Genomic DNA, 27,928 nt, shown 5'->3' on the forward strand with positions numbered 1-27,928 from the left:
TGGAGAATCGTGACACCTTTTGCTTGTAGACTAAAACTTTTTAAAGTTTTTTGGCCAAAAATAATGGATTCAATTTACATATAGTGTAATAAAAGGAGTGTGTATTTTTATATTCCATAGTTTAGAAGTGTACTCCAGGGTGTGACGGTACACTGTAACATCGCTGTTGACGGAGACAGAGGATTCCCTGACATCACTGTAGATCGGTATAATAAAACCTAAACATGATCTTAATAAATGGACATGCACCTTAATCTTTTTAATTATATAATTTTAGGGTAGTGGTTCCCCTGGTCCTCCCGGTCCTCGTGGTCTCCCAGGGTTAAATGGAGAAAAAGGTTAAGTGAAGCTAAAACATGCCTCCAAATGTTCAAATGCATATCGTCACCTTCCTAAAATAATCGCCTAAGTCATTTTTTGACAAAAAGTATTTTCTTGCCTATATCATCTCCTCATGGTGCTGGCCACCTCTGGTAACATTTCCCACATTCTCAGTTGAACAGTTCATGTGATTCTATGCCTTTAGTATAACTGCATAAGTCAAAATATGTTCAGTTGGTTCAGTTTTTTGTGTTTTCTGAAAAATGTGAAAAAATGACTTAGGCGATTATTTTAGGAAGGTGACGATATGCGAACACACACGTACACATAAACTCTGTACTTTGGAGAACAAACTCATGACATCATGTTTTTCTTTCCTTTTTAATTTCCTCTTAATCCATAGGTTTTGCTGGTCCTCAGGGAGAGGCAGGTCCGCCAGGTACAATAACAATAACAACAATATTTACTGGCTTAGCATATGTCAGTCAGACACAATCTAAGCTGAATAACACACAAACTTGTTTTTCAGGACGGCACATTGAAGGACCTCGAGGAGAGACGGGTCAGAAGGGAAATGTTGGGGAGAAAGGAGACAGTGGTTTAGAAGGAGAGTCTCTTGTTGGACCTCCGGGACAACCAGGAAACACTGGACCACCTGGACCACCTGGACCACCGAGTATGCCTTATCTTCTCACTCAATTACATTAATTTTAATAATTGACAACCAGGACGCATGCATAAAATGTGTATCTACAAATAAATGTTTTAATAACATAACGTCTGTGTGTGTTATGTGTGTGTGTGTGTGTGTGTGTGTGTGTGTGTGTGTGTGTGTGTGTGTGTTCTATGACAAGTTGACCTTAATGAATGTAACATTGAGAAAGGAGCTCCTGGCCCACCTGGACCCCCAGGGTTACAAGGGGAATTGGGACAGAAGGGTAAGAACTCTGACCATTAATGCTGATCAATATGAGGCATCAATAAATTAATCCTTAAAAGTTCTATGTTTCCATCATTGAGGTGTAGCTGCTCTACACATTAAGGACAATTACATAGGTAATATGTTTCTAATTGATGTTCCTGTGCCTCCTTTCAGGTGACAGAGGTGACACCTGTGTTCAATGTGAAGGCTTCGGTCCACCTGGATTACCTGGCCCCCAAGGCCCTAAAGGAGATCGAGGTGAGTGAACAGTGGTCACATTCAAATGAAATGCTGGTGTCTAGCCACACCAGTTTTTTCCCTAGCTTTGTGGAGGACTTAAGTGTGTGTATGTGGTGAGGGGTTAAATTAGGCTTCCCTCAAGAAAATGTGGGATTTTGTCTGTTTGTAGTCGTGTTGTGTATTGTTTTGGTCATTTTATTTTCTCTGAGGTTGTTTTGGGTCTCTGTGGTCATTTGGCGTCTCTTTGTGTCCCTTTGTGGTAGTTTTGAGTCTCTTTTTCACATTGCTTTAGACCATTATTATCTTCATATCTGTGTCTAAAACGTTGGAAAAGACAGAGCAGATTATAAATAACTAACACTCCAAAAGCACAGAATCTGAAAACAGATATTGAAAAAAGCAAGAGACGGGCACCATCAGGAAAAACAGTGAACATTGGAGCTGCTTTGGACGCACACACCAACTCCCAACTAGTTAATTATCCTCCGGACTGCTGCAGTTATTTTTTTTTTCTGTCGAGTAACGCGCATACCTGCTCTTGGTGTGAAGACCATTATTATCTTCATATCTGTGTCTAAAACGTTGGAAAAGATAGAGCAGATAATAAATAAATAACACTCCAAAAGTTTAAAGACAAAACTTGCTAAAAAAAGTCCAACTACAATCATTAGATCTGAGAAAGGTTTCTTAGTTTTATTCATTCTTAGGCCCAAAACGGCTCAGGTGCTGCACCTAAACCTTATAATGGCAGGGAAAACCCTGCAAACAACCAGTAAATTACATATGTAAGTATTTCACTGGCCTTCTGACCAAAGTATTTCACAGTTGTCATTCCACCCTTTCTTCCTATGTATTGACTTGACACCCACCATGATGTATATTGATGAACTAATTATGTGTAATTGTTCATATTCTTCTGACAGGACCTCCTGGGCTAGTAGGGGGGAAGGGAGAAAAGGGTGGATTTGGCGCTCCTGGACAACCTGGTAGACCTGTGAGTAGAATAATGTCTGAAACACTTGGGACAAGATCTGAGCTCAATGTTTTCACAGTTGATCCCTCATTTCATTGAGGAAAATGAACAATACATGTTTTCAATCTGTGTGCAGGGTTCTGCAGGCGTCCCTGGGTTGATTGGAGCCCCTGGTGCTGTTGGTGAGCCAGGGGACATTTTTGCAGGTACCGGTCTGAAGGGGGAAAAAGGTCTGCCTGGTGTTCCTGGTTCCACAGGGCCGCCAGGGAGAGATGGACAGCCAGGGAGAGATGGCCTCCCAGGTATACCTGGCTTCAAAGGAGAACCGGTAAGTGTGTGTGTGTGTGTGGTGTGTGTGTGTGTGTGTATGTGTGTGTGGGTGTTTGTGTGTCTGTGTGTGTGTGTGTGTGTGTGTGTGTGTGTGTGTGGCAGTGTTGTAGTCGAGACCACCTAAACCAAAACCATCATGTGTGTCATAACCAAGACCAGGGTGTCTCGAGACCGAGACAAGACTAAGAAGGACCATTATTAAGGATTTGAGACCGAGTCAGCCAGAGCCTCAATCGTTTTCTTGGGAGCGTGTGTAAAGGTGGCTGGGAGAGGGGGGTTTACAGTAACAAATTTAAAATTAGATATGATTTAATGCTTCATTGTGTAATGTTTGTAGTTGTTCATTATCAAAATCTGTATTGCCCTTCAGAAACTTGTCCTTTTTTATGAAAATTTGCCACCACCATTAATTCCAAGTATTCCTATTAGCTTGAAATTTTACATTTGCACTTGCATTAACTGGGGTAGACTCTCCATAGTCATGCGCCATCTTGAAATACGTTTGCCGGTAAGGGACATACAGGCTATACTGCTCCGCCTTTTGCGCTTGAGTCACAGCTGCAGCTAATGGATATCGTTGCTTCCCGGTCCTGGCAACACGGGGGAGCACACGTATTCAAAATCCAAATTTCAGGAACAGAAGTCTTCTTCTTCGCCCAGAATCTGAAAACAGATATTGAAAAAAGCAAGAGACTGGCACCATCAGGAAAAACAGTGAACATTGGAGCTGCTTTGGACACACACACCAACTCCCCACCAGTTAATTATCCTCCGGACTGCTGCAGTTTTTGTTTTTTTCTGTCGAGTAACGTGCATGCCTGCTCTTGGTGTGAAGTGCGCATCCGTGCCACTTTTCTACATGCACTCCAACCACCACGGCTAATAGACTGCCTTTTTTTACGTTTCCGCTTTTTGTAACGTGACGGCTACCGTAGGTGCAATACATTCTGTAAAACTATGTGTGAGTTTGTTGCAATATATGACCTCAACACTAGATATTACTAGCAATTCTTACACAATGTAGCTTTCAAGTTATTGGTTGCATCTGCAAGTTTTGACACAATTTAGGGAAATCCCTGCAGTTGTGGTCTTGAAAATCCACTCTTCTGTTCATCCGAGACCGAGACAAGATTGAGTCAAAATGTGGTCGATATGGAGACAAGAATTTAAAAGATTGGTCTTGTACTCATTTTGGATTAGTACAACACTAGTCTGTGGTTTGTTATGTATATATCAGGACAATTTCACAAGATAAGATAAGCCTTTTTGTTTTGGGCGTTCAAGTGAAACAAATAGCGACACATTGCGCATACCACACACACACACACACACACACACACACACACACACACCACACACACACACACACACAAAGCCCACAGTTAACCTACACAGAACATAATCATATATTATCTCATCCAATGCTTCAATGAACATCTAATAACCACACACAATATCCACACACAATTAAATAGTTTCTAGTTTAAGAATGTATTTTCAACCTTAAGTCAAAGTAGATTGGGCATCGCTTTCTCTAATTGCTTTCAGGCCAAAGAGGGCATCAAGGGTGAGCGTGGACCAGATGGGGACCCTGGTATAATTGGGTCTCCAGGAGAGAGGGGTCCACCGGGCCTGCCAGGCTACGGGCGACCAGGAGAGCCTGGAGAGAAGGGCAGCCAGGGGAGACCAGGCATTCCTGCCATCCTGGACCATCTGGTAGACAACACACACACACACACACACACACACACACACACACACACACCACACACACACACACCACACACACACACACCACACACACACACTGTACATTAAGTCATTGATAACGTGTATACCTTGTGTCCACTAGGTCTAAAAGGTGAGCCAGGCAAAAGTGTAAGCACTCCTGGACCTCAGGGAATACCTGGACCACGCGGAGAAAACGGCAAACCTGGAGCTCAAGGTGAGCAGCACCATAGTTAGCTTGTTTTCATACATACTTTGCAAAAACAATTATTTGAAATTGGTCTCTTGAGTATTGATCAGTGAATTTAAACTTGAAACATCATTAAAATTGGGGTGAAGGAACAGAGTACAATTATATATACTATATATATATATCTATATTATATATAGATATATATATATATAATTAAATAAGATTCACATATATGTGAAGATTGTTTGTGATCCTGTTGACCATGCAACGTGTTGTTGGTTGCAGGCATCAGAGGCCTGCAGGGAGACCCAGGGTTGCCGGGTTTCCCTGGACCAAAGGGGGAACACGGACCCTCTGGAATTGGATTCCCAGGCCCAACTGGCCGAAAGGTAAGTTCCTCCATGTTGACCCTCTTCCTCCTCTCCTTAAATGCATCACAGAAATTCACTGCATACTTACAAATCCCTTAAGAAAAATGTAAACCAACTAATACAGTATATGTACATAAACTAGAGTGTCCGATACCATTTTTTGCTCCCCAAAACCGATTCCGATACCTGAACTTACATATCAGCTAATACAAGTACTGATCTGATTCCAGTGTGTCATATGTTTTTTTAAAATGTTTTAACAGCTGAATATTATCATCCCTACTGTATATGTGATATGATGTCTATCTTTATTGTCAGCCTGGCTCAAGTTAAACCTTTTATGAAAAATGAACAACCTCCAACAATGACTGCCACATAACTTTCTTTTATTTTGACAGTGAGTCATAATGGAATAAGGATATAACTAAACTACTTTTAAAGTAGATTTTCTTTGGGGCTAAAGTACCTATATTGTATATTGTATATTGTAAACTCCAGTATGTGCAAATACCAATACCAGCATTTTTTATTTTTGTTATTTTTTAAATATTAATATTTAGGCATTTTAGGCCCTTAATTTCTATAGGACAGCTTAGACTGGAAATGGGAGAGAGAGGGGGAATGACATGCAGCAAAGGGCCGCAGGTCAGAGTCAAGCCCGCTGTGTTTAGGAGTAAACCTCTACATATGGGCGCCCGCTCTACCAGGTGAGCTGCCCAGGCACCCACCAATCCCAGCCTTTTAAGGCAGTATTGAAAGCTTTTCCAGTTATGTTATCGGAACATCAACAACATAAACAGAACCAAACTCAGAGGAATTGTTTTGTCCATGTTTTTAGGAATCAGTGGAATTCCTGGAGCTCCAGGATTACCAGGAGAGCCAGGAAGACCAGGACAGGATGGCTTGACTGGAAAATCTGGTACACCTGGACAAAAAGTGTGTATTTCTCTGCTTATGTATTTTGATTAATACACAGAAATTACAGAAATACTAACAACAATGTAAATGTCAAACTTGTTCCGTCTGTATTGTGATCTTCCAACTAACAGAAATTCAGAAAAATACAAATAGTTAATTATTGGAAACATTAGAAACACTACAAAACCCTGAACAATACTATCAGTTGTTTTTTTTTAATTCAAATGTCTAAATATATAGATCAATATGAATCCAACAAAATATTAGCTGGTTAAAATGGCCTATTTGTGAAAAAAATATTTTTAATATCTATAATTCAATGTGAGTACACAATTGTTGAAATTATATAAAATCCCCATTCCCTTGTAGCTGTAATAAATTACTCTAAAGCTAATGCTTACCTGTTCAAAAGTAATTTAGCTAACTTGGCGTGCTTTTGGGCTCTAAGCTGTCTCCGTCTTTCAAATACATCTCCAATATCTACCAGGGTTTTTATTTCCTGTTTGTTTGTTTGCTGCTTTCATGGGTGTACTAACGTTACAGCTGTAGCCAGCTGGGTTTACGTTTTTACAGGTAACATTATATCTGGTAACCCGGCCTGGCTGTCAAACTGGGCAGCTGATAACAACACACAGGCCAAAACACAAACAGAACATCACGGAACAGAAATTTCCAAAGGAGAAAAAACTGGCATTATCATTGTTGTCTGAAAAGATTTCAACTTAGCATGTTTCATATATAAATATATATACCGTATATATCTGAACTGGGTCATTTTTGGATTTACTCAATATATTGCACATTGGACCTTTAAAATATTATTTAAATTGTATTATAATATCCATTCATTTTTTTTTCATTTGGCCAAGTTTAATATACAACTCAATTGTAAACTATATCTGCAGTACGGGGTCCCTACACTGTCTCTCTTTCAGCTTAGGGGTCCTTGGCCTAAAAACATTGAAGACCCCTGATTTGATGGGCATGACCTACTTGGAGATTTGAATGTTTAAAATAATTTGAGTAAAATCACTATTGCCTGAGTTGAGATGCAAATAAGTGCCTATTTATATTCTCTTCTGCAGGGTGAACCAGGGCGGGGTCTTCCAGGCCCGAAAGGTTCGCAGGGCCTCCCAGGAATTACTGGTTTCCAGGGAGAAAAGGGTGGAGTTGGACTACCTGGTATTCCTGGACAAGAAGGTCAGACAGGACCCCCAGGACCTCAGGGAGTCAAAGGTACCGCAAGTCACTTTCAACAACTCTGGTGTGAAGCTTTGCTGGATTTAGTTAAATTGAGTTAAAAGACCCATTGTCTGTACCAAATACAACATTGTTTTTCGTTGGCCTTCAAAATTAGGTGATTTAGGACCCCCGGGACCTCCGGGACTGGTTGGCTTACCAGGTGCTCCAGGAAAAGGTTCCCCCGGAGCCCCTGGGCCACAAGGACAAGCTGGAGAGCCTGGATCATACGGTGAGCACAAACCTATCATCTGAACATATGAACCTTTTTCAAAGAAGACATTTTTATATGTCACTCCATTCAGTTGCTTCAGTTTCAGGGTATTGTGCATACGTAGACACTTGAATAGATACTTGAATGGATCACAGCCATCGTAATCTAATCAGTAACACCAGTAATATTCCATACACCTGTGATCTTTGTTAAGTCAAAATGTCTGCTATCAGATTTTGAAGCATACTCTTGATTTACCTCACCTGACAACTGTCAAACTGTCAATTGGGGTTTTGGAAGTCACTACAAATATATGTGTATGTGTGCATGTTGAACAGGTAGGGAAGGTGTAAAGGGAGAAAAGGGCTACCCAGGTCCTCCTGGTCTGGACATGCCGGGGCCTCAGGGAGAGAAGGGAACCCCCGGGTTCCCAGGAAGCCCAGGTCCTAAAGGACTGCCAGGGCCGCAAGGCCTACCAGGCCGGGACGGACCAATTGGAAACCAAGGTGAGACTGACTGATGTGTAGTGTATTTGTATTTTTCTTGTTGCACTCGCACAAATAGATTACTGATAACTTTTTTTTATCAATGAACATCTGTTACATTCAAGTCATTGCCATATGAGTTGATACAAGTTAATTAACACTACAAACACTCTCTGTATTTCAGTCAGTATGGCTATGTTCAGAAACTGGTGTCATCTAGCGACTTTCACACACAGAAACTGAGGGATGATTATTACCTCTTCTGAAGAGTCCATCATGTTTTTTTAACTGCATGAAGGAGGGTTGGTGGGGGGAGGGGGGGTTGTGCAATCACGGAAGGCTTGTGTCATGTAGATGCAACAGCAGTCATTACTTAGAATTCCTCATGGGGGCGACAGACATTACGCACTACAGCTTTAAGTATGACTATGTAGTCATCTTCATCAATTTGATGCTCTGTGTTTCACCAGAAGTCATTTCAATGCATCTGCTTTGCCATTATTTTGTTCGGGTTAAGATATTGTCAATGAAACTCAACACCTTCTGTGCATGTTTCACATTAAAAGCCTTCCATTTACAGGAGGGATTATATCCTTTGAGCTGCGGGAAGGCTTTAAACCTGAGCCATCTGTGCATGAAGGGTTCAGGAGTAGGCCTGCACTATTTGGGAAAAACATGAATCGCAATTTTTTAGCTTAGAATTGATATCACGATGCTCTGCCATGATTGTTTTTCTCACAAATTGTAATGTTTTTTGCACACATGAACCATAAAAAAACAAACAAATTGGCAGTAGCCTACCATACCAAACAGATTGTTTTTGGCACCTATAGCATCACCACAAGCCTGTAAACATAGAGGCTTCAATGAAGCAAAGGAAGAGCATTGCAGCACATGGGACCACTTTAAAACCTATTTTATACAGTCTGTTCAAAACTCACAGAAGAAAGTAGTAGTGTTTGTAATGCAGTTGGCTCGTAAAAATAAATGAGAATTTTATTAATTTTATTCATTGGCAATAGCTTACTGCTAAACGAAAGAACTACAAAGTCTGTTTAAAAGAGAAACTCAGAGCAGCAGAGTAGTGAGTATAATAATAATAAAAATAATAATAATAATAATGATAATAATAATAATAATAATAATAATAATAATAATAATAATAATAATAATTAATCTATACTTTTCTAATCTCACAAGGGGAAATTACAATTTACACTTTGTTGTTATTAACACATTGCAGACAGGCCTGAATTACACACACATGCTCAGTACCTATACATGCACTAATGGAGAGATGTCAGAGTGGGGGGGCTGCCCATGGAAAGGTGGCCTGAGCAGTTGGGGGTTCAGTGCCTTGCTCAAAGGCACCTTGGAAGTGTCCAGGAGGTAAACTGGCACCACTGCTGCTACCAGTCTACCACCATACTTTGGTTTGTATGGGGACTTGAACCACGACCCTCCGGTTCCCAAACCAACTCCTTACGGAGTTTTCATTTCTGTTTAACACTGTGGTAGAAATGTACATTATGTAATTCTGTTTTAAAACATCTTCATCCTTTTTGCAGTGGAGGTAAGGTTTGAGAATTTACTGTGGCAGAAATGTATAAGGTTATAGAATTTTACCTACCATTTAATTTGAAATGAGGAAGGAGAAAGATTGACTTTTAGTGAATTTTCAGAATCTCCTGCTAATGGTGCTGTGTGTGTGTGTGTGTGTGTGTTTGTGTGTGTGTGCTTGTGCATGCATGCGTGTGTGTTTGTTTACCAGGTTCTAAAGGGGAAATGGGGGTCATAGGGACACCAGGAGTACCAGGATTTCCTGGACCACCTGGTACACCTGGATCTCCTGGACCAAGAGGTACGGAAACCCACATTGTGTAAACTATTATGGTTCTTTCCTTCGCCTCTCTCATACTGGTCATAAAGTATGACCAATTATTTTTAATTATTATTATTATTTGACCAAAATAACAATTTATTTTTGTCTCTCTCAGGTGATCCCGGCATTACTGGACCAAGAGGCAATGATGGAGAGACTGGAGCTAAAGGAGAAAGGGGAGATCGAGGTCTTCAGGGACCTCCTGGGAACATGAGCGAAGTTGACATGGAGCACATGAAGGGGGAGAAGGGAGATATTGGAAAACCAGGTATGAAACAACATGCATAGTTTATGGGTTGATTTGCTATAGACAGGTCCATTGGTGCTTGTGCCTATTGAGCCATAGTTTAAGAATAGTTTGTAATTAAATTCCATTTTCTTATCAGGTGACCCTGGGTTTGCTGGAGAGAAGGGCCACCGTGGACTTACTGGTGACCCTGGAATGCCAGGCAAAGATGGAGAGCCCGGATTACCTGGACAACCAGGTGAGCACATGCCCATCTTAACAACAACAAGCTAAATGTGTTTAATGTCTTTATGGGATATTTAAACCATGTAGAAATCATGTAGTCATCATCTTTCTTTGTCATATTTATTTAATTTAACTCTTATTTTAGTCAATTCTCATTCTCCTGATGAAAATGGAGGGAAATAAAATTGATATTAATTTTTCAATCTCCCTGATTTGTCTCAGGTGAGAAAGGAGACCCTGGTTTCCCCGGAGAGCCTGGTGGTATGGGACAACCTGGACAGAAGGGCGCTGTAGGAGAGATGGGAATACCAGGTAAGATGGAAATGCGCCAGTGTGTGTGGGCGTGTGTGTGTTTGTGTTACAAACATGACATTTCTCCTTCAAAGACAGACGTGTTAACAGCTGTATTGAGAATATTTAAAGCAAGGGAAAACCTAAATTTTATATACTTACTATATAATTGGGAGAAACACTTGTTTAATGCAAGTTAAATGCAACTCTTAAGTAAATATCTGCATTTGTGTGTGTGTGTGTGTGTGTGTGTGTGTGTGTGTGTGTGTGTTGGTGTGTGTGTGTGTGCAGGTCCGTCTGGTCCAAAGGGTTCTAAAGGAGATATTGGTACACCAGGACATCATGGATTCAGAGGCACAGATGGACAGAAAGGAGACAAGGGAATAGCTGGAGACCCAGGTATTGGGCTCCCAGGACCTCCAGGAGAAAAGGTAAATCCGCTGGCTATTATAATTATTGTTTTATTGGGTGGTCATGAAAGTCCCAGTTAAATAATCAGTACAAAAGATGAAACACTATTGTGCAGAAGCTAAGGTAATGTAACAAAACCCATGGATAGACTTCAAATAATAAATAAGGTAATCTGGCTACCAACAGAGATGGAAATGAAAATGCTTCTGTCAGTTTAAATGTCATATTTACTGTCTTATTCAACTTGTTCCTCTCCACAATCATCAGTACCTACCTGTCTTTATTTAGTTTTCCTCTCCACTCCTCTACTTTGCCAGGGTCAGACAGGCCAGCCAGGATTCCCAGGACAACCAGGAGAGAGGGGTCTGAAGGGTCTTGAGGGTATGCCTGGCAAGCCAGGACTACAAGGAATCAAGGGAGACAAAGGAACCATCGGGTACTCAGGTCAGATTTGTATCCTATTTGTCTACAATGCTAGATATAGCGTTCATATAACAATCATATGTTGTTATTCCATGTGGGTTCTCATTGGTGTGTGTGTGTGTGTGTGTGTGTGTGTGTGTTGTACAGGTCAGCCAGGTAGACCAGGTGAGAAGGGTGTGCCTGGGCTGCCGGGGTCTGAAGGAGAAAGAGGTCAAGACGGTCGGCCTGGTATGTAACTTGTTTATCTTGTGAGATCAGTTTATGTTAAAAGGGTTTGGTCTGTAAAAAAATCCACTGAGAATTGATTATACCTCTGCCATCCTAGAAAACAGCAACAAATAGTCTGTAAACCTGTTCTCTTCCAGGTGAAGGGGGCTTGCAGGGACCTCCTGGTGTTCCAGGAGAAAAAGGAGAACCTGGAGTGGACGGCATCCCTGGATCCTCAGGGGAGAGAGGAGACACAGGTTAGTGTAATAGGAGTGAGGAGGAGCAAGAATTTACTAAATTGTTGGAAAGCTGTCACAGCCCAATTATTCTATGTCCTCGACATTCCATTTTCGGGATTGCTCCGTTGCTCCGTTCTCAGATTTCACACTTTTCAGCCGGATGTCCCCTTTCTCTTTCTTTGTGTAGGCATAAACTCCGGTGGATTTATGAGCACTATGGACTGCTTCTCAGATCTCTGCAGGGTAAATCCAGACAGCTAGCTAGACTATCTGTCCAATCGGAGTTTTCTGTTGCACGACTAAAATAACCTTTGAATGCACACGTTGCACCAAAACAAGTTCCTTCCCAATGCTGTTTTGCAGAGGCCTCGTGGCTCCTTTTGTCGGTTAGCACCGCCCAAGAGGATTGTGATTGGTTTAAGGAAATGGCAATTAACGAGAGCACTTTTTCTCAAATCCCGGAGTGCTGTGTGGACCACTGGCTGTAGAGGAAGGTCTGATGCAATACTATAGCACAATAAGCCTCTCAACCTTATATTTCCTACTCTGGTTTGGGACCCTAAACCCAAACCTTCAATCACCGCAAGCACATTTTACTGGAAAACAAAAACTTTGGGTGGTGTTTGAGTAGTCAAACACCACCCATCAACTATAATCAGGGTTTCAGGTAGCAATGCCTTCTCTAAATATAGAGAGAAGTAATAATTGCAGACCCAGAGCAGGTTTAGGTCTATAAACCCTACCATCTGCAGACCCCTCACTACTTAGAGTACTTTCAAAGTACTCTTGCTAGTTTATAAATCACTTAACGGTTTAGGTCCAAAATACATTTCTGATCTGCTACTACACTATGAACCACCCAGACCTTTCAGGTCATCTGGGACAGGTCTACTTGCTGTCCCCAGAGTCAGAACTAAACAGGGTGAAGCAGCTTTCAGTTTCTATACTCCTCATATCTGGAATAAACTCCCAGAAACCTGTAGATCCGCTGCTACTCTCAGTTCTTTTAAATCAAGGCTGAAGACCTTTCTTTTTGATGCTGCCCTTCTTTAAATGACTGCTCATTTCTTTAAATTTCTTATGCTGCACTGTAACTTTTATTCTTGTGTTTTATGTGTCTATTTTTTATTCATGTGTTTTACCGGTTTTTAATGCTTATGATTTTTAACTGTTTTTACTTGTGCTTTATCTGTTTAACTGATTTTGTGTAAAGCACTTTGAATTGCCCTGTTGCTGAAATGTGCTATACAAATAAAGTTGCCTTGCCTTGCCTTGCCTTGCCTTAGCCAAACATTACGGACACTGCCTTTAATGGGTTTTCTTCCTTCCCTGCAGGTGCACCCGGCCGAGGTTTCCCCGGACCACCTGGAGTGCTTGGTGGCAAAGGTTAGAGCCCTTCCAACATTGATTCATAGAATCCCTTCGTCACTGGAGCCAAACAGAGTTTCTTCATGTGACATCTTTCCCTCTCCAGGTGACAAAGGTAGTCCTGGCTTCCCTGGCCCTCCTGGACATCCAGGTGTCTCTGGTATCAAAGGCGACAAGGGACTTCCAGGCTCACAGGGGGCCCAGGGTGAGACAGGAGAGAGGGGGCTCCCTGGTATATCTCTGGAGGGCCCTAAGGGAGAGAGGGGAGAAACAGGACAACCCGGAGAAGCAGGTATGCCATGTACATGACAGGCTAGCAGTTTATTTATTACATGTATGAGGACCTGTCACCTAAATGTAGTACAGCATAGAGCCACAGTTACAAGTGAAAAGAGTTAAGAATTGAAAAACATATGTTATATATTGTATCATTGATCTTATAATAATAATAATAATATTAATACTAATAATGATATTATTAATATATAATAATGTAATGGCTCTTTATCAAAAGGATCCTCAGGAGTACCAGGACCCTCCGGTGTGCCAGGCAGAAATGGACAAAAGGGAGACAAAGGAGACCAGGGTCTTCCTGGTTTCCAGGGAGAGTCGGGACATAAGGGTGACCCTGGAGTTACTGGACTTCCTGTACGTCACTAGGCTGTTTTTACATGTCATATGTTAGTTTATGTGAATGTTAGTGCTGCTTTAATATTATTTTGTGTGTATGTGTGTGTGTGTGTATTACAGGGACAATCTGGCCTTCCAGGTATCGATGGACAGAAGGGAGAGAGGGGATTGCAGGGTGTCCCTGGCTTCCCAGGTGAGGACAAACAAGTGTAATAGTCTAGGATTTTGTGTGTGTGTGTGTGTGTGTGTGCGTGTGTGTGGAAGACAGCATGTATAGTTACACTATTTTTTAAATCTAACTCTAGGTACAAGAGGTAATTTCGGGGACATTGGATTCAAAGGAGAAGTTGGAGACAGAGGATTCCCAGGAGAAAAGGGTAAAAAACACCCCTTAGTGTGTCAATATTCTAAACTACCTCTATCTCAATTACTAGAATAATTACAATATATCATTTATTTTGTGCTTACTCATGTCTCTGGTAATCAAATAACTTGACCTCCATAAATTGCTAAAAATCAAAATTATCATCTGGAAATAGTGTCTAAAGATACTGTGTATATCAGGCAATGTAGGTCCCCCTGGTCCCCCGGCCCCAGCACCTTTATCAAAGGAGACATTGGGTTCCAAGGGCCTCAGGGCTTCCCGGGACCCCAGGGGCCATCTGGGCTCCCTGGACAGAAAGGACTGCAAGGTAACGTTTTGCTTAAAATTATGATCCAACAATGTTTCTCCTGATGACATGTCCGCATCCATTTTTCTTATTGTTTGGTCATTTTTGTTATTTTCTTTCAGGTGTGACAGGTATTCCAGGGCCAAAAGGTGAAGATGGCATTCCTGGATACCATGGTCAGCCTGGGTCCAAAGGAGATCCTGGCCTTCCGGGGCCACAGGGTGAGAGGCTCACAGGGATTAAAGGTGTGGGTAAAAACTGCTGTGTTGCTGACCTTACTCATTATTTACTCTGTCTTTAGGACCCAGAGGACACCCTGGCCCCCCAGGACCTGACGGTGTTCCAGGTCAAGTGGGTCTCCCCGGCCCCTCCTCCATGGATCACGGGTTTCTGGTAACCCGTCACAGCCAAACGGTGGAGGTTCCACACTGCCCTGAGGGAACCTCGCTCATATATGATGGCTACTCCTTGCTCTACGTACAAGGCAACGAACGTTCCCATGGACAGGACTTAGGTGAGAAACACATCATGAAAGAAAAAAGAATAAAGGAAAGAAATTGGAATCAGGAAAGCACAAAGGGTTTATGGGATGAATTACATGTCTCCTCGCTTTGTATTTTAGGTACGGCAGGCAGCTGTCTAAGAAAGTTCAGCCCCATGCCCTTCCTCTTCTGTAACATTAACAACCGTGTAAATTTGCCCCCCGAAATTTACTACCCCTACGGTCACCTCCCCGGAGCCCATCCCCGGGACCTGGCCCCCATCACGGGTAAAGGGCATCAAACCCTTTTATCACGGTAGGGCCCGTATTTCTACCCAAAAAGGGTTTTGGTTTTGGGAAAATAAAATACTTTTTTGGCCCTTTAAACATAGTCCCTCCTTAACGTGTGTGTTTTGTGGGGTGTGGTGGTGGGTTGTGTGGGTCCCCGGGGAAGGGTTTTCTTTGTGTGAAGCCCCACGAGGGTGATAGCAATTCACATCGGGCCCATAAATGACCCCAAAATTTGCCCCCCGGGCGGGGAAACTCTTTTTGGTTTGGGCTACCCCTTTTGTCATGGTAAGAAAAAACCCGGTTTCAGATCTGACAAATACTTTAAATTTTCTTCCTCACACCCCCCGATACCCCCCCCCAACCAAAATTTAGATGATTCAGTAAAATCTTTGGGAAACATTTTTCCCGGGGGGAAGACTCTGTTTTTTACATTTTTCTTTAAAACCCGCAAAGGGAAAATGCACCTAAACATGAAAAAAGGTTTTTTTCTTTCTTTGAGTCAAATGTTGGGTTGACTAAATTAAGAGGAAAAATTTTATGGGAAAAAAAATTGAAAATAGACTTTTTATCCCAAAACCCTTCTACACCAAAACCGCCACATAAATAGACCGATAAAAACCCCCCCCCCCTTATGGGCGCCGTTTGGGAAAACGGGTGTTCTGAAAAAAACCAAAAAACAACTTTTGTCACAATTTTTCTTTAAAAAATGTTTAAAAACCTGGTAGGGAAATTTTTTAGGGGAAATTTTTTCACATTTACAACAAAAATTTTTCAACCCTTTGGGAAAAATTTTAAAAAGGGTTAAAAACCAAAATTTTAAAAGTTCCAAACCAAATTTTTAAATTTTAAAACTAATGCTAAAAACTAAAACTAAAGTTTTAAAAAAAATCTAAATGTTAACTAAATCAATCTAAAAGTTAAATCAAATATTAAAACTAAAAGTAAAAGTTAAAAATAAAATAAAAAATTTAAAAGTTAAATCTAAAAAATTTTAACTTTTGAAAAATTTAAATTTTAATCGGGGTCTAAGGGTTTAAAACTAAAACTAAATGTTAATCTAAAACTCAAATCTAACAATTTTAATCTAATCTAAAAGTTAAATCAAATCTAAATCTAAATGTTAAATCTAAATATTAAATTAAATATTAAATCTTTAAACTAAATGTTAAAACAAAACTAAAGTTAAATCTTTAAAACTAAAACTAAATGTTTAAAACTAAATCTAAAAGTTAAATTAAAACTAAAGTTAAACTAAATTAAAACTAAAGGGAAAATTAAAATTTAAAACTAAATTTTCGGTGGAAAAAAAATATTTTTCTAATATGCAAATTAATGTTGGCCCCAAACCCGGGAATTTCCCAAAAAAAAAAGCTGGGGGTCATGTATGTTTTTATTTTCAAATAACGAAAAAAAATCCTCTCATTGGGAAGTTGGGCTTTGAAATTTGGTAAAACCCTGAAAATAAATAACCCAAAAATTAAAAAACATTGGGGGGAAAAATGGGATTGAAGAGTACTTTTTAGGGTTTTTTTTGTCAAATTTTTTGAAGGTGGGTGGGAATTTTAGCCCCAGCCACCACGGGGGGGGTCACTTTGAAAGGGCTTCACGTTGCTTCTTAGGGCAGCAAGAGCCCATCCCCCCCGGGCCCCCCCAAAAAAACACTGCGAAAGGGCCCAAAAAATCCGGGGTTTGCCGAGAACACCAGGCCCCCTCCGGGGGCTGAACCAAAATTATTCAACAGCGAAGGGAAAAAGCCCCAGGGCCCCCCGGTAAACAAATTTTTCCCAAAACACGGAAATAAACCCCCCGTTTGCAAAGGTAAAAATTAAATTTAAAATAGCTAACGGGACTAGCCCTTAGGATTTGCTTACCCTTTACAACAAGCAATGCTAGCTCCGTGAAATTTTGGGAAAAAAAAATTTTCCGAGGGGGCCCGAGGCTGTGCTGGTTTTTGTTTAAAAGGGGGGGACAGCCACCGGCCTCGCCCCATGTTCCCCCGGTAAAATGATTTGTTAGACATTTCCCCGAGTTACCCCAAAGTACCGGCCTTGCGGGGGCGGGGGGTGATAGGCTCTTGTGCCTTAATGCAATGAAAATGACAGACAGTCAAAGTGAGCCCCCCCCCCCTTTGAACTTTTATTTTTAGTGTCCCCTTTATGAATGCTGGGGAATTATGCCACTATAGGGCCCCAAGAGGGGGGGGCTCACTTTTAAGGTCTGTCATGTTCGATTGCATTAAGGTCGCCGAGCCCATCATTTAAAACTTTTAAACGCGACAGCCCCCGGGGGGCCAAATCAGGGCCCCCTCGGTAAACATGTTTTCCAAAACACGGGGCTAGCATTTACTTTTTGTAAAGGTAGTAGCAAATCTCTACTGGCTAGCTACCGTTAGCTAGTTTAGTTAAGTTAGCCTTGACAACAGGGTTGCTAGCTCCGTGATTTGGAAAACATGCTTACCGAGGTGGCCTGAGGCTGTTGCTGTCGCTGTTGATAGTTTGTTCAGCCACCGGGACGGCTCTGCCGATGTTCTCGGCTAACGCGGATTCGTTGGACATTTCGCAGTGTCTTGTCGGGGGCGGGCGGGGATAGGCTCTTGCTGACCTAATGCAAGCAAACGTGACAGACCAGTCAAAGTGAGCCCCCCCGTGGCTGGTTATAGTGGCTATAATTCCCACACCATTCATAAAAGTGACACTAAAAACTCAAAGTACTCTTCAAATACAGTTTTCCCCAACTGTGTTTATTATTTTAGGTAGTTATTTTCACGGTTATCCAAGTTCAAGAGTCCATATCTCCCAATGAGAGGATTTTTATTCGTTATTTGACACTATAAACATACACTGACCTCCTCGAGCTTTTATTTTGGTACTTCCGGTTATCGACATTAATTTGCATATTAGCTAAATATTTAGTTTCACTCGAAACATTTAGATTTAACATTTAGATTTTAGATTTAGATTTAACATTTAGATTTAGATTTAACATTTAGATTTAGATTTAATATTTAGATTTAACATTTAGATTTAGATTTAACATTTAGATTTAGATTTAGCATATAGATTTAACATTTAACATTTAGGTGTAACATTTAATATTTGGATTTAACTATTTAAAATATTTCCAAGTTGACAAATATTGTTGTAAATGTGCAAGAAAGTGACCCTCAAAATTTCATACCAGGTTTTTAAACATTATTTAAAGCTAAATGTGACAAAATGTTGCTGTTATTTTCAGCACGAGCCGCTTTACAAACGGCGCCCTATACCCCTCTGCCAGTGATTTGATTTTGCCCTGCAGCTCGGTCTAGAAACCTGCACATTTCTTCTGCTTCAGTTTACAACTTTGCGGGATCCAATCACAAACTGGCTTATCTGCCTGGCAAGCTATTGGTGGGTTTAAAACAATGACAATAGAGAAGCGACCAAGCAGCTTCTTGTTTATATTCAACATAGTGGCCACCGAACGCCTATCAAAGCGCAGAAAACCCGTTGATGCCACTGTTGCTTCTCTGATCACCTGGATCTTTGGACTTTCCAATTGTGTACAGAGTCGTTTGAACTAAGTCCTTACAGAGCAGACTCCCCAGACCAATGCTCAGTCTCAAATTTATTGAGCTTGGCTTGGTCTGGTGTTAGCCAGGCTACCAGATACCCAGCCCAATCTCCGAAACCTCCCCCTTACACCATCCTCTATACCAATGTCCACACACCCATAGTAATTAACACATGTACATGCATACACATACATAGTCAAAGTAACCCTTTCAGAACTTTCAGCAATCAAGCAATAGCTCTCTTCAGATTGGGCTTCTTTTGGTGGTCAATGAGCTGTTTCCATTGTTTGTGTTTGTGTAGCACACCAGTGCTGGTGCGGAAGGATCAGGCCAGGCTCTGGCCTCTCCTGGTTCCTGCCTGGAGGAATTCCGCAGTGCTCCATTCATCGAGTGTCACGGTCGTGGAACCTGCAACTACTATGCCAACTCCTACAGCTTTTGGCTCGCCACCATTGAAGACAATGAGATGTTTACGTAAGACAGAAACACACAGACAATGTTTTTCTTGATTCCCCCCATTTCACATTAAAGAGTAACCTATCACTCCTAGAAAACCTTATTTTTGATGACCTTCAGTGGTTTAACTTTTTACCTTGCTGCAGTGATGCACAGGTGTACTCCAGGACACCATGACATCACTGGTTGGGTGTGGTTACAGGTCTAAAAGAGCACATTTTGGCTACACCCAACCAGAGCTGAAAAACGCTTGAAACTTTCAAGCAGAGACGACAGTGAAACACTGACTTTTTAGCCTGGTGTTATGTTACTTTTAATTTTTTTTGCCATTATCACATTTCTTCCACATTTACATTATGAGCTTGGTAATAAAGATGTATTTCTGGTGTTTTTGTCTCTCTACCTCTTTCCAGGAAACCTGTCCCCACAACGCTAAAAGCAGGCAGTCTCCGAACACACATAAGTCGCTGTCAGGTGTGCATGAAGAGAACATAAACCATAACACCAGAGTCCTCCTTCCCAACCTGCAAGCAAAACCACGTCCGCTGACGTCCTTGACTTGGCTTAACGTGCTGTTTTCACGATGGTGCTATTTCCCTGCATGAGTGAGTGCACAGGGACAGAGATGTGGTTTGCAAACAGCCGGAGATTGAACATTACAAACCAGAACACAGAGACCAAGTGGCCTTTGCTCCATGCAGTACACAACATGATCACAACATGTCTCTAAAGAATTGCACCCGGTTTACCACTGCACTGAGTTTATGCCCCCTAAACTGGTAAACTGGTGTTAATTTTATGTGAGTCAGGTGCTAGTCAATTTTACTTATCTGCCTTATTCCATTTTGTTTTTTCCCCTCCCTACCAGTGCCACAGCATTCAAAGATTATAGCCACATATTATTATAAATTTTAACTTGTTTAACATACTAATGTAAAGGATTGGACTTACCACTGGTTACAGACGCTTGCCATTTGCTAAATCACTGTAATGTTGCCAACACAGATATATAACTGTCACTCTGTTGTACATATAATGCATTCCTCTCTAGCATACTTCAACATACTATCCTCAGGTTATTATTGAAATACTTTTTGTGTTATTAAGTCCATTTTTATTTATAAGATTTATGAGAATATGTTGGACTTGAGTGTATCGGAGATTCCATTGATCTAAAAACAATATTTCAACATCTGACAATCAGCGTCTTATTAACATACAAAACAGCACTGAAAGAGCATTGACGTGTGTGTGTATTTGTGTGAGTGTACATATCTGAATGGATTCGAGCTGCTTGGAAGTGCTTTTCATGATGTCTGCATATATGTTGTTGAACAACCCTGTTGTTGACATAATCCCAGACAGATGCACAAAGTGAAATAGACAAAAAAACCTTTTCTTTACTTTTACTTTGTCAGAAAATTGTGTTTGGAAGCGTGTGTGTTAAAAGATTTACTCTTCTCACATTACATAAATCAAATGTTTCTGATCCCAAAGAAATGCACATGTATATATACAGTACTTACACATGATATGTACTTTCTATTTTGCTCATGTATTTGACTGTTCCCATTTGTGAATTGCTTTTGTTACACCTGTTGGTTTAACGCAAAACTAAGAGTGAAGATTCATCACATCATTTTATGCATTAGAGTAAAACACGGACAGATGACGAGGACTGTATTTATAACTGTGGCCTCTTGGACCCCAAACATAGTTTCTATGTCCCTTTTCAGAGCTTTATAGATTAGAGATTTAAAATGCATGCAGCAGTTACTCTACACTGACTGTAACCAGTTTTTGTTAGTCTTGTGTGCTTGGTTGTGATGAAATGCTCCATGAAGTACAATTCAGTAGTAGTCACTTGATTACAGTGAGGATAATCTTAAATAAATAAACAAACATTTGGTTTGCGTGTATCAAATGTGATAGAGATTTCTTATTCAGTTCTTTAAAAAGGCCACAGCAGGGCAGCACCAGCACACTTTGTAGGTAAGTTGCTGATTCATGTTCTTCAAGCTTTTCATATATTTTTTTGTTTTTTACTTGCCACTAGCAACTTATTATTCCAACAAGTGGCAGCAAGAGCTGACCTCAAATTCTTGAACCCTAATTTAAGTGCAGCCTCTGCGCTAACACTTTCACGGTGCGATGCAGCCAATACCTCAGCACTTCTGCCGGGACTGTGGCCAACAAACCCATTTACCCCATGAAAACACAAACAGATCAATACGCTCCGTGGAGGACCAGATAACCCCTCCTTTCATCTCTACTCTCATCTTTCATCTATTACCGGAATCCTATCCCTTGTTTCCGCTCTTGTCACTAGGACAGACAAACACAGTCCTTGACCCCTGGCTATCTTCATAAACATGTCTAACAAGGCCTTGACCTTTGACCAGCAAGTGCAAGGTCACCCAGTCGAGAGTCACACTGAGTGCCCATACAACACAAAAAGGCCAAATGGTCAAATGACAGGTACAACTGACGCTGATCAAAATCAATTGCTGCAAGGCTGCGATGTCTGCAGGTAGGGCAAAGGCTAAGCTCACAGACAAGTGGCTGAAAACGGTTCCTCTGCTGATATAGCGGGTAGCAGCTTGTAACACAAGAGGTAGGTGATACGTTTACCTAATAAGCTTAGCTACATCTGAAGTGATGCTTGAAAGCGTAAGCCTATTTCACAGATGCATTTACTATTGAAAAGTTATCTTAGATTTAGTTGTTGTCTGGTGTTCGTGCTTACAATTTGGTGGTAGATTATGTCTAGTCTATAATCACGCCGTTTCACTTCCGGGTTTACTCCGTTGCCAACAAAAATTCCACACTTAGGCCGGATATCCGTTGCCTTGGGCTTTTATTTTGTTGGCATTTAAAATTCTGGTCAATTTACGAGGACTGGGGTTAACCTTTTCTCAGATCTCTGCAAGGTAAATCCAGACAGCTTGCTAGACTATCTGTCCACTCTGAGTTTTCTGTTGCACGACTAAAACAACTTTGAACGTACACATGTTCAACCAAAACAAGTTCCTTCCTGAGGTTATTTTGCAGAGCTGCCGTTGGAAAGAAAACATCATTGCTTAGAAGTATACCTTCCTTTCTTTTTACTTCATAAAATGTCATTTTAAGTATGGAATTTTAAAACCTAGGTGTAAATCTGCTCATGAGAACGTGGTTTCCACAAATCTGATTTAAAAAAAGGAAGCACATAAATTATTCCCATACACACAACATTAATGCCAAGTGATTAGGGTCAACACTTAGACTTGCTCAGGGGCTTTGGAGTTTAAAATATTAACCTCTAAAAGTTTTAATCCTATTAGTTATTTGCTAACAGTGTTAAATTGAGACCTGACTTAAGAACTGCAATCACCTTGTAAAACCTGGGGCTCATGCTGGTCAAATTTGAGTGCAATATTTTGGCCATATTGTTGTTTATGAAAGAGCAAACTCACTGACCGCCAGCAAATTGATCATATAGCCTAATAATATTATTAGGCTATATGCTACTAATACTCCTACTACTACTGATAATAAACAGGTTTTTTTCCTCATGAAAGGTTTCAATTAGGGACTGGCTTTGACCCTCGCCTAAATCTGAAAAGAGTTTATTAGTACAAGTCCAACTGATAAAGAGAACTCCACGAAGTTCCTGTAATTTAATATGTAAGGTTTTTCAGAATGTGTTTACAACACAGTGCATGTTGGCAGGTTAGTACAACCCCGACACTGATCTTTCTCCTGAGTGGATAAATCACAAAGGCCACAACCTCCACTACCACACCCCCTTGATCTGAGCCGTGCCAAACACAGATTAGCTTGCAACACAGCATGCAACGCAAAAAGGAAAAGAAGCCAACCTGGGGCAAACACCCACAAACACACTCTCGCACAATTGTAAGAGAGGGACTTTGCTTACCTGTGCTGTTTGCATCACTCTGGGGATTACACAGACATACAATCTAAATAAAATAACTTTTCTTTCTTACACACAGAAAGAGAAGTACTCAGTTTCAACTTTTTGTTACCACAATCTGTCCATTTTCATTCAAAGCAGAATTTGTTTATATCAGAAGCTACAGGTACCTGCAACATTGTAGTTGGAGAGAACCTAATAACATGGAGTGATTGTCTTCCCCCTAGTCTCTGTGGTACCTCACCTGCCAACAGGTAAGCTCAATGTGTACAGTCGAGTAGGCCAGGGTCTTAACCAATCCCATTGGCTGTTGGTGAACAGACAGAATATAAATTCGGTGGATTTGGACTATTGTTGACTGCTCCTCAGATCTCTGCATGGTAAATTAAAGCTAGACTGTCCAAGTTGAGTTTTCTCTCACAAGAATATTTTGCAGCGGCTCTGTGCGGAGTTTAGCACCGCCCATGAAGGTTCTGATTGGTTTAAAGCAATGCCATTGTCAATGCCAACCAGAGCACTTTTTCCCCCCCATCCCCGATTGCTATGTGGAGTAGCCAGACCCTCCTTCAGAGCTCTTTGGAGGAGGGTCTGGCAAAGCGAGACTAGCTGGACCCATACACAAATCCAGTGACAGAAATGGTACTTATATCTGTTTTTTGTTAAAGAACCCTGCATACCCACAATGATATGATATAAACAAGGATGTAAACCAGGCATAAACAATTAAACAGGCTGGACATTGGATTTTGTGTGTGAATGTTCAATGTGATTGAACTTTTTGCAAAGCACACAAATAAGGTTCCATTTGTGTTTAAAAGCAAATGGGTCACAAATCCAGTGTGATCTTGAGAAGAGGTCTAATCAGACAAGTTGAATGAAAACATGTCTTGTATATGTGGGTGGAGCATCGGTGTGCAGGGGTTTGAGTGTTGTTTTCTGCTTGGAGGACAAATAATTTGACAACTCTGGAGTCAGTCCTTTAGTCTTTATGAAACCACAAAAACATACTTGATAAACTATACTAAACTATGAGTATAATACATACTTTAAATAGATAAGTAAGAGGAGATAAAGTTTTTAGAAATTTCCCTCATTAGCTCACCTGGTAGAGCATGTGTCCAAATACAGAGGCTCAGTCATCGCAGCGGCCACGGGTTCGCTTCCAACCAGCGGCCCTTTTGCTGCATGTCATTCCTTTCTCTGTCTCTCCCTTCAATTCTAACCTGTCCTGTTAATAATAAAGGCCTAAAAATGCCAACATTTTTCAGCAATATCAACTGATGTTAAGATGTGTAAATCTTTAAGTCATTAGCAGTTCATTTTCTTTCTTTAACAATTTAACAGTCTGCAAAAGTTCAATGGATAATCTTTGTAAAAGTCAACATAGCAAAAGTGGTTAAAATCTATAAAATAACCTTGTTGAAATATTTTAGATTCCATTTGATGCGACCTTACATTACATAGTCTACAATGTGTGATCAATCCAAGATATTACTGTAAGCAAATGGTTATAAAAGATACAGCATAATAATAGGTACTTTAATATATCCTGCACATGCTGAACATCCTGGGACTGGGCACGGTGCCTGTTGTTATGCTGGTTGCCTTAAAAACAATGCTCATTTCAAAATAACCTTCACGGCATCAGCATGTGGAGACATACTGCTTCTTTTACATTCTGTTAGACATAATATAAATCAATGATACCACTAATTATATGCTAGTTTACTATATTGCTAATTATCATATTTAATGTAAATATAGTGTTTGCTATTTGTGCATTGCTACTTCAGCTGGTGAAGAGGTAAAAGAAAAAGGAAAGAAAAAAGGGCCTACAAGGCAAAAACCTGCTGTAAACCTTCACTTTACTCCTTCCTTTGCTTCCTGGTTAATGTTTCCATCCTTCTGCAGATCCATTATTAGCTCTAACACATAGACCATTGGCAGCACCTTTGAAATGTGTTCCTTCCTGGTTTCCTCACCAGCTGGTTTGTGACTGAATGATCGTGTCTTGAGGTTTCCTTCTGACTGGACGTGGTGCTAACCTGTATTCATATTGAACCTTTTAAGATTCCATGTCTTCCTATGTGTGGGATTTAGTTACAGTACAGGCATTAGTAGACTTTTTTGTGGAGACATGCCACCCCCTGTTATTTTAGCATTTGTTGCCCCTAACTATCGAGTATCTTCAACATCTTACCACTTAAGACTTACAGTATATATAGGGATTTTTTACCCAAATTCCCAAAATATAGTATCAAATAAAGTGGAGGTAGACATATACCTCATTCTGAGCAGTTTTTATTAGAACCTCTTTATACTAAAGAAACACTTTGTGGCAACATGGCCTCAAATGTGCCTGCAGTGCAGTGCTGTTTTTCAATTAATTCATTAGTCTGCGAGTCTGAGGGTTGTAACAAGCTTGACCCTGTGGCCAAGGCCTCACACTTTGGTGCAATAGGTTTGAGTTTTTTTTTTTTCTTTCCTGTTTTAGGGTGATACATTTGCACATGTGCTTTTTCAGTTTTTCTCCCCCCCACCATAATATGATCTAAAAGAGGAACCAACTGAAAGACAATCTGCAATTAGTTTGCCTTAAAAAAGAATAAGAAAACTGACAAAGTACAATTAATTACTAACAGCATACTATAAAGACATGTCTGTTTGAGTGTGAGGCACATTCATACAATTCACACAATCATTAGCATTTAAATCAAGTGCATCAGTCATCAGTGTCAAAATGGCTTGACAAACAGATAAAACATGTAACACATTGTTACTGTGTAAGCCGGAATGAAACAATTTATTACCTAATATTACCTTCTCAATGCACTGTTTAGCTCAATGCATTGTATTTCACACATAAATATCATGACATTAAGAACACACTGCTCTCATTAGTGAAGAATATAATTGTAGTACCTTGATCAGTTTGCAGTAGAAGTCCTCCCTAAATGTAAAATAATACCCTAGAGTTTACTGTCCTTTCCCAGTAAGTAGTGAGATCAGCAAACTTGTGTGGCACTGCATACGTTGTTTCTCAGAATCATTGGTAGGCTGTTGACCATTCTGGATTAACATCCGACTGGTGTTTGTATAATATGGACCTGGAAGGGAGGAACATGGTTTAAATACTTGTTGATTTTAAATAAAAAATGATACAATTGTACTATTTTTGTTATTAGAGAGACTGTAGTAGCGATTGGAGAAAATGACAATCATATCTTGCCTCAATTTCCCATGTACAAAGATGACATAATTCCATCTGCAGAGCTTGGCTCTCATGTGAGGTCTGATCACGATCTCAGCATGATCAGGAATATGATCTGATCAAGCCAAACATGGTGCTTCCTCCTCCTCTTCCTCTTGCACCTCCTCTTCCTCCACCACAGACATTTCAACTCAATGCACAGTGTCCACTCAGAAATATGGAAATAGCGTGGCAGTGTATGAATGAGAGGTGACCAGAACGCCTCCCAGCAGAGCGGAGGAGTGAAAAGGAAGAGTGGACGTCACAGTAACAGAGAGTGCGTGGGCACAAGAGGAAGAGTTGGAGTGAATTTGTGGGAGGCTTTCCAGTATAACTCTCAGTCTGTCTTTTCTCTTTATTCATCTCAGCCATATCACTCTTAATCTAACTCTTTCACTTCCATAAATTCATTAATCTGCACAGAACATCTGTTTTTAACAAGGGCCTTTCAGCCAGGCAGAGCAGCACTGGAGTCTTCTTATTCTTTGCTTATACACGCAGTTCACGTTTACAGTGTTAACCCACGGAGAAAAAGAGACACTTTGTATGGTCTGGTCTTTTCACAAATGAGGAATGGTGAATAGGTACTGTTCTTTCCAAGAGCAAGAACAGGATTGTGGGTGTTGTGTGAACATTAGCAGCTAAGGGTGTGAAGACTCATAGTTCAATTGATATGTTTAGTACAACACAGCATTTCCTTCTTGTAATTAAGCAGATATGTCAATAAAGAACAGACATGATTAGTTGAAAATGATCCATATGTGTATTGTTGTGTAAGCGCAAATCTGGAGGATGTAATTGTCTCATCCATGGCTGACCAGTATTTCACTTCATGATGAACCAAAGTGATGGCAACATTTTTTTTCCTGTTTTTATGGTCTGGTCACGTCATATTGTAAATTACTATATAATGGTTATTAAACTATATGTTGTGAAGAAATGCACAATTGATTAGGTGTGACACTGCCATCAGTCTTAATGTCACTTCATCATGTAAAGGATTGGTGGAGAGCTCTTCTCTCACTGCACAGTATACATTGGTGTTTAAAAGACCACACCGTAACTTACATAAATCTATAACAGCACATCCTACGTAGTAAATAACATTTAACTGTGTTTCATGCTAAATTACCTCAGTTAATATTACAAGCTGGATACAGGAATATCTCACTCACTTGGCTGCTTCATTTACATGCTGAGTGAAGTCATCACTTACCACAAGCATCATTAACAAATGGGCACCCACTAAAAGAAGCCCAATTACATCAGATGAAAGGGCCATGCATGCTGAAGCTAACAAGCAACCCCTACTAGCGCTGAGAATACTCAACAATTAAGGTTTTCAATGAAAATAAAATACCAATAAAATGTGGAAAATAAAGCCATTTCACTTTTACATACTGTAGACTGCATCACAGGCTGTACTGAACTTCTGAGTAGAGCGATGCAAACC

General features: G+C 40.5%; 1 protein-coding gene across 1 annotated transcript in view; it reads left to right on the forward strand.

The window, feature by feature from the left end:
* Positions 1-21,213, forward strand: part of col4a1 (collagen, type IV, alpha 1) — a 47,068-nt gene extending 25,855 nt beyond the window's left edge. The window contains 37 exon segments of the mRNA XM_032530323.1: positions 278-338; positions 725-760; positions 851-997; positions 1,176-1,259; positions 1,418-1,501; positions 2,407-2,477; positions 2,593-2,784; positions 4,335-4,485; positions 4,488-4,502; positions 4,639-4,731; positions 4,993-5,096; positions 5,397-5,406; positions 5,917-6,014; positions 7,082-7,232; positions 7,354-7,467; positions 7,788-7,955; positions 9,706-9,795; positions 9,932-10,084; positions 10,203-10,301; positions 10,511-10,600; positions 10,871-11,010; positions 11,308-11,434; positions 11,561-11,641; positions 11,779-11,877; positions 13,195-13,245; positions 13,334-13,519; positions 13,742-13,875; positions 13,978-14,050; positions 14,163-14,234; positions 14,422-14,439; positions 14,442-14,549; positions 14,651-14,749; positions 14,830-15,042; positions 15,151-15,325; positions 18,936-19,014; positions 19,155-19,327; positions 19,723-21,213. Of these exon segments, the coding sequence (XP_032386214.1) occupies positions 278-338; positions 725-760; positions 851-997; positions 1,176-1,259; positions 1,418-1,501; positions 2,407-2,477; positions 2,593-2,784; positions 4,335-4,485; positions 4,488-4,502; positions 4,639-4,731; positions 4,993-5,096; positions 5,397-5,406; positions 5,917-6,014; positions 7,082-7,232; positions 7,354-7,467; positions 7,788-7,955; positions 9,706-9,795; positions 9,932-10,084; positions 10,203-10,301; positions 10,511-10,600; positions 10,871-11,010; positions 11,308-11,434; positions 11,561-11,641; positions 11,779-11,877; positions 13,195-13,245; positions 13,334-13,519; positions 13,742-13,875; positions 13,978-14,050; positions 14,163-14,234; positions 14,422-14,439; positions 14,442-14,549; positions 14,651-14,749; positions 14,830-15,042; positions 15,151-15,325; positions 18,936-19,014; positions 19,155-19,327; positions 19,723-19,804 (3,921 nt within the window). The 3' untranslated portion in view covers positions 19,805-21,213.
* Positions 21,214-27,928: the final 6,715 nt, after the last annotated feature.

The sequence above is a fragment of the Etheostoma spectabile genome, chromosome 11 (assembly GCF_008692095.1).
Source record: "Etheostoma spectabile isolate EspeVRDwgs_2016 chromosome 11, UIUC_Espe_1.0, whole genome shotgun sequence".
In the NCBI taxonomy this organism is placed as follows: Eukaryota; Metazoa; Chordata; class Actinopteri; order Perciformes; family Percidae; genus Etheostoma; species Etheostoma spectabile.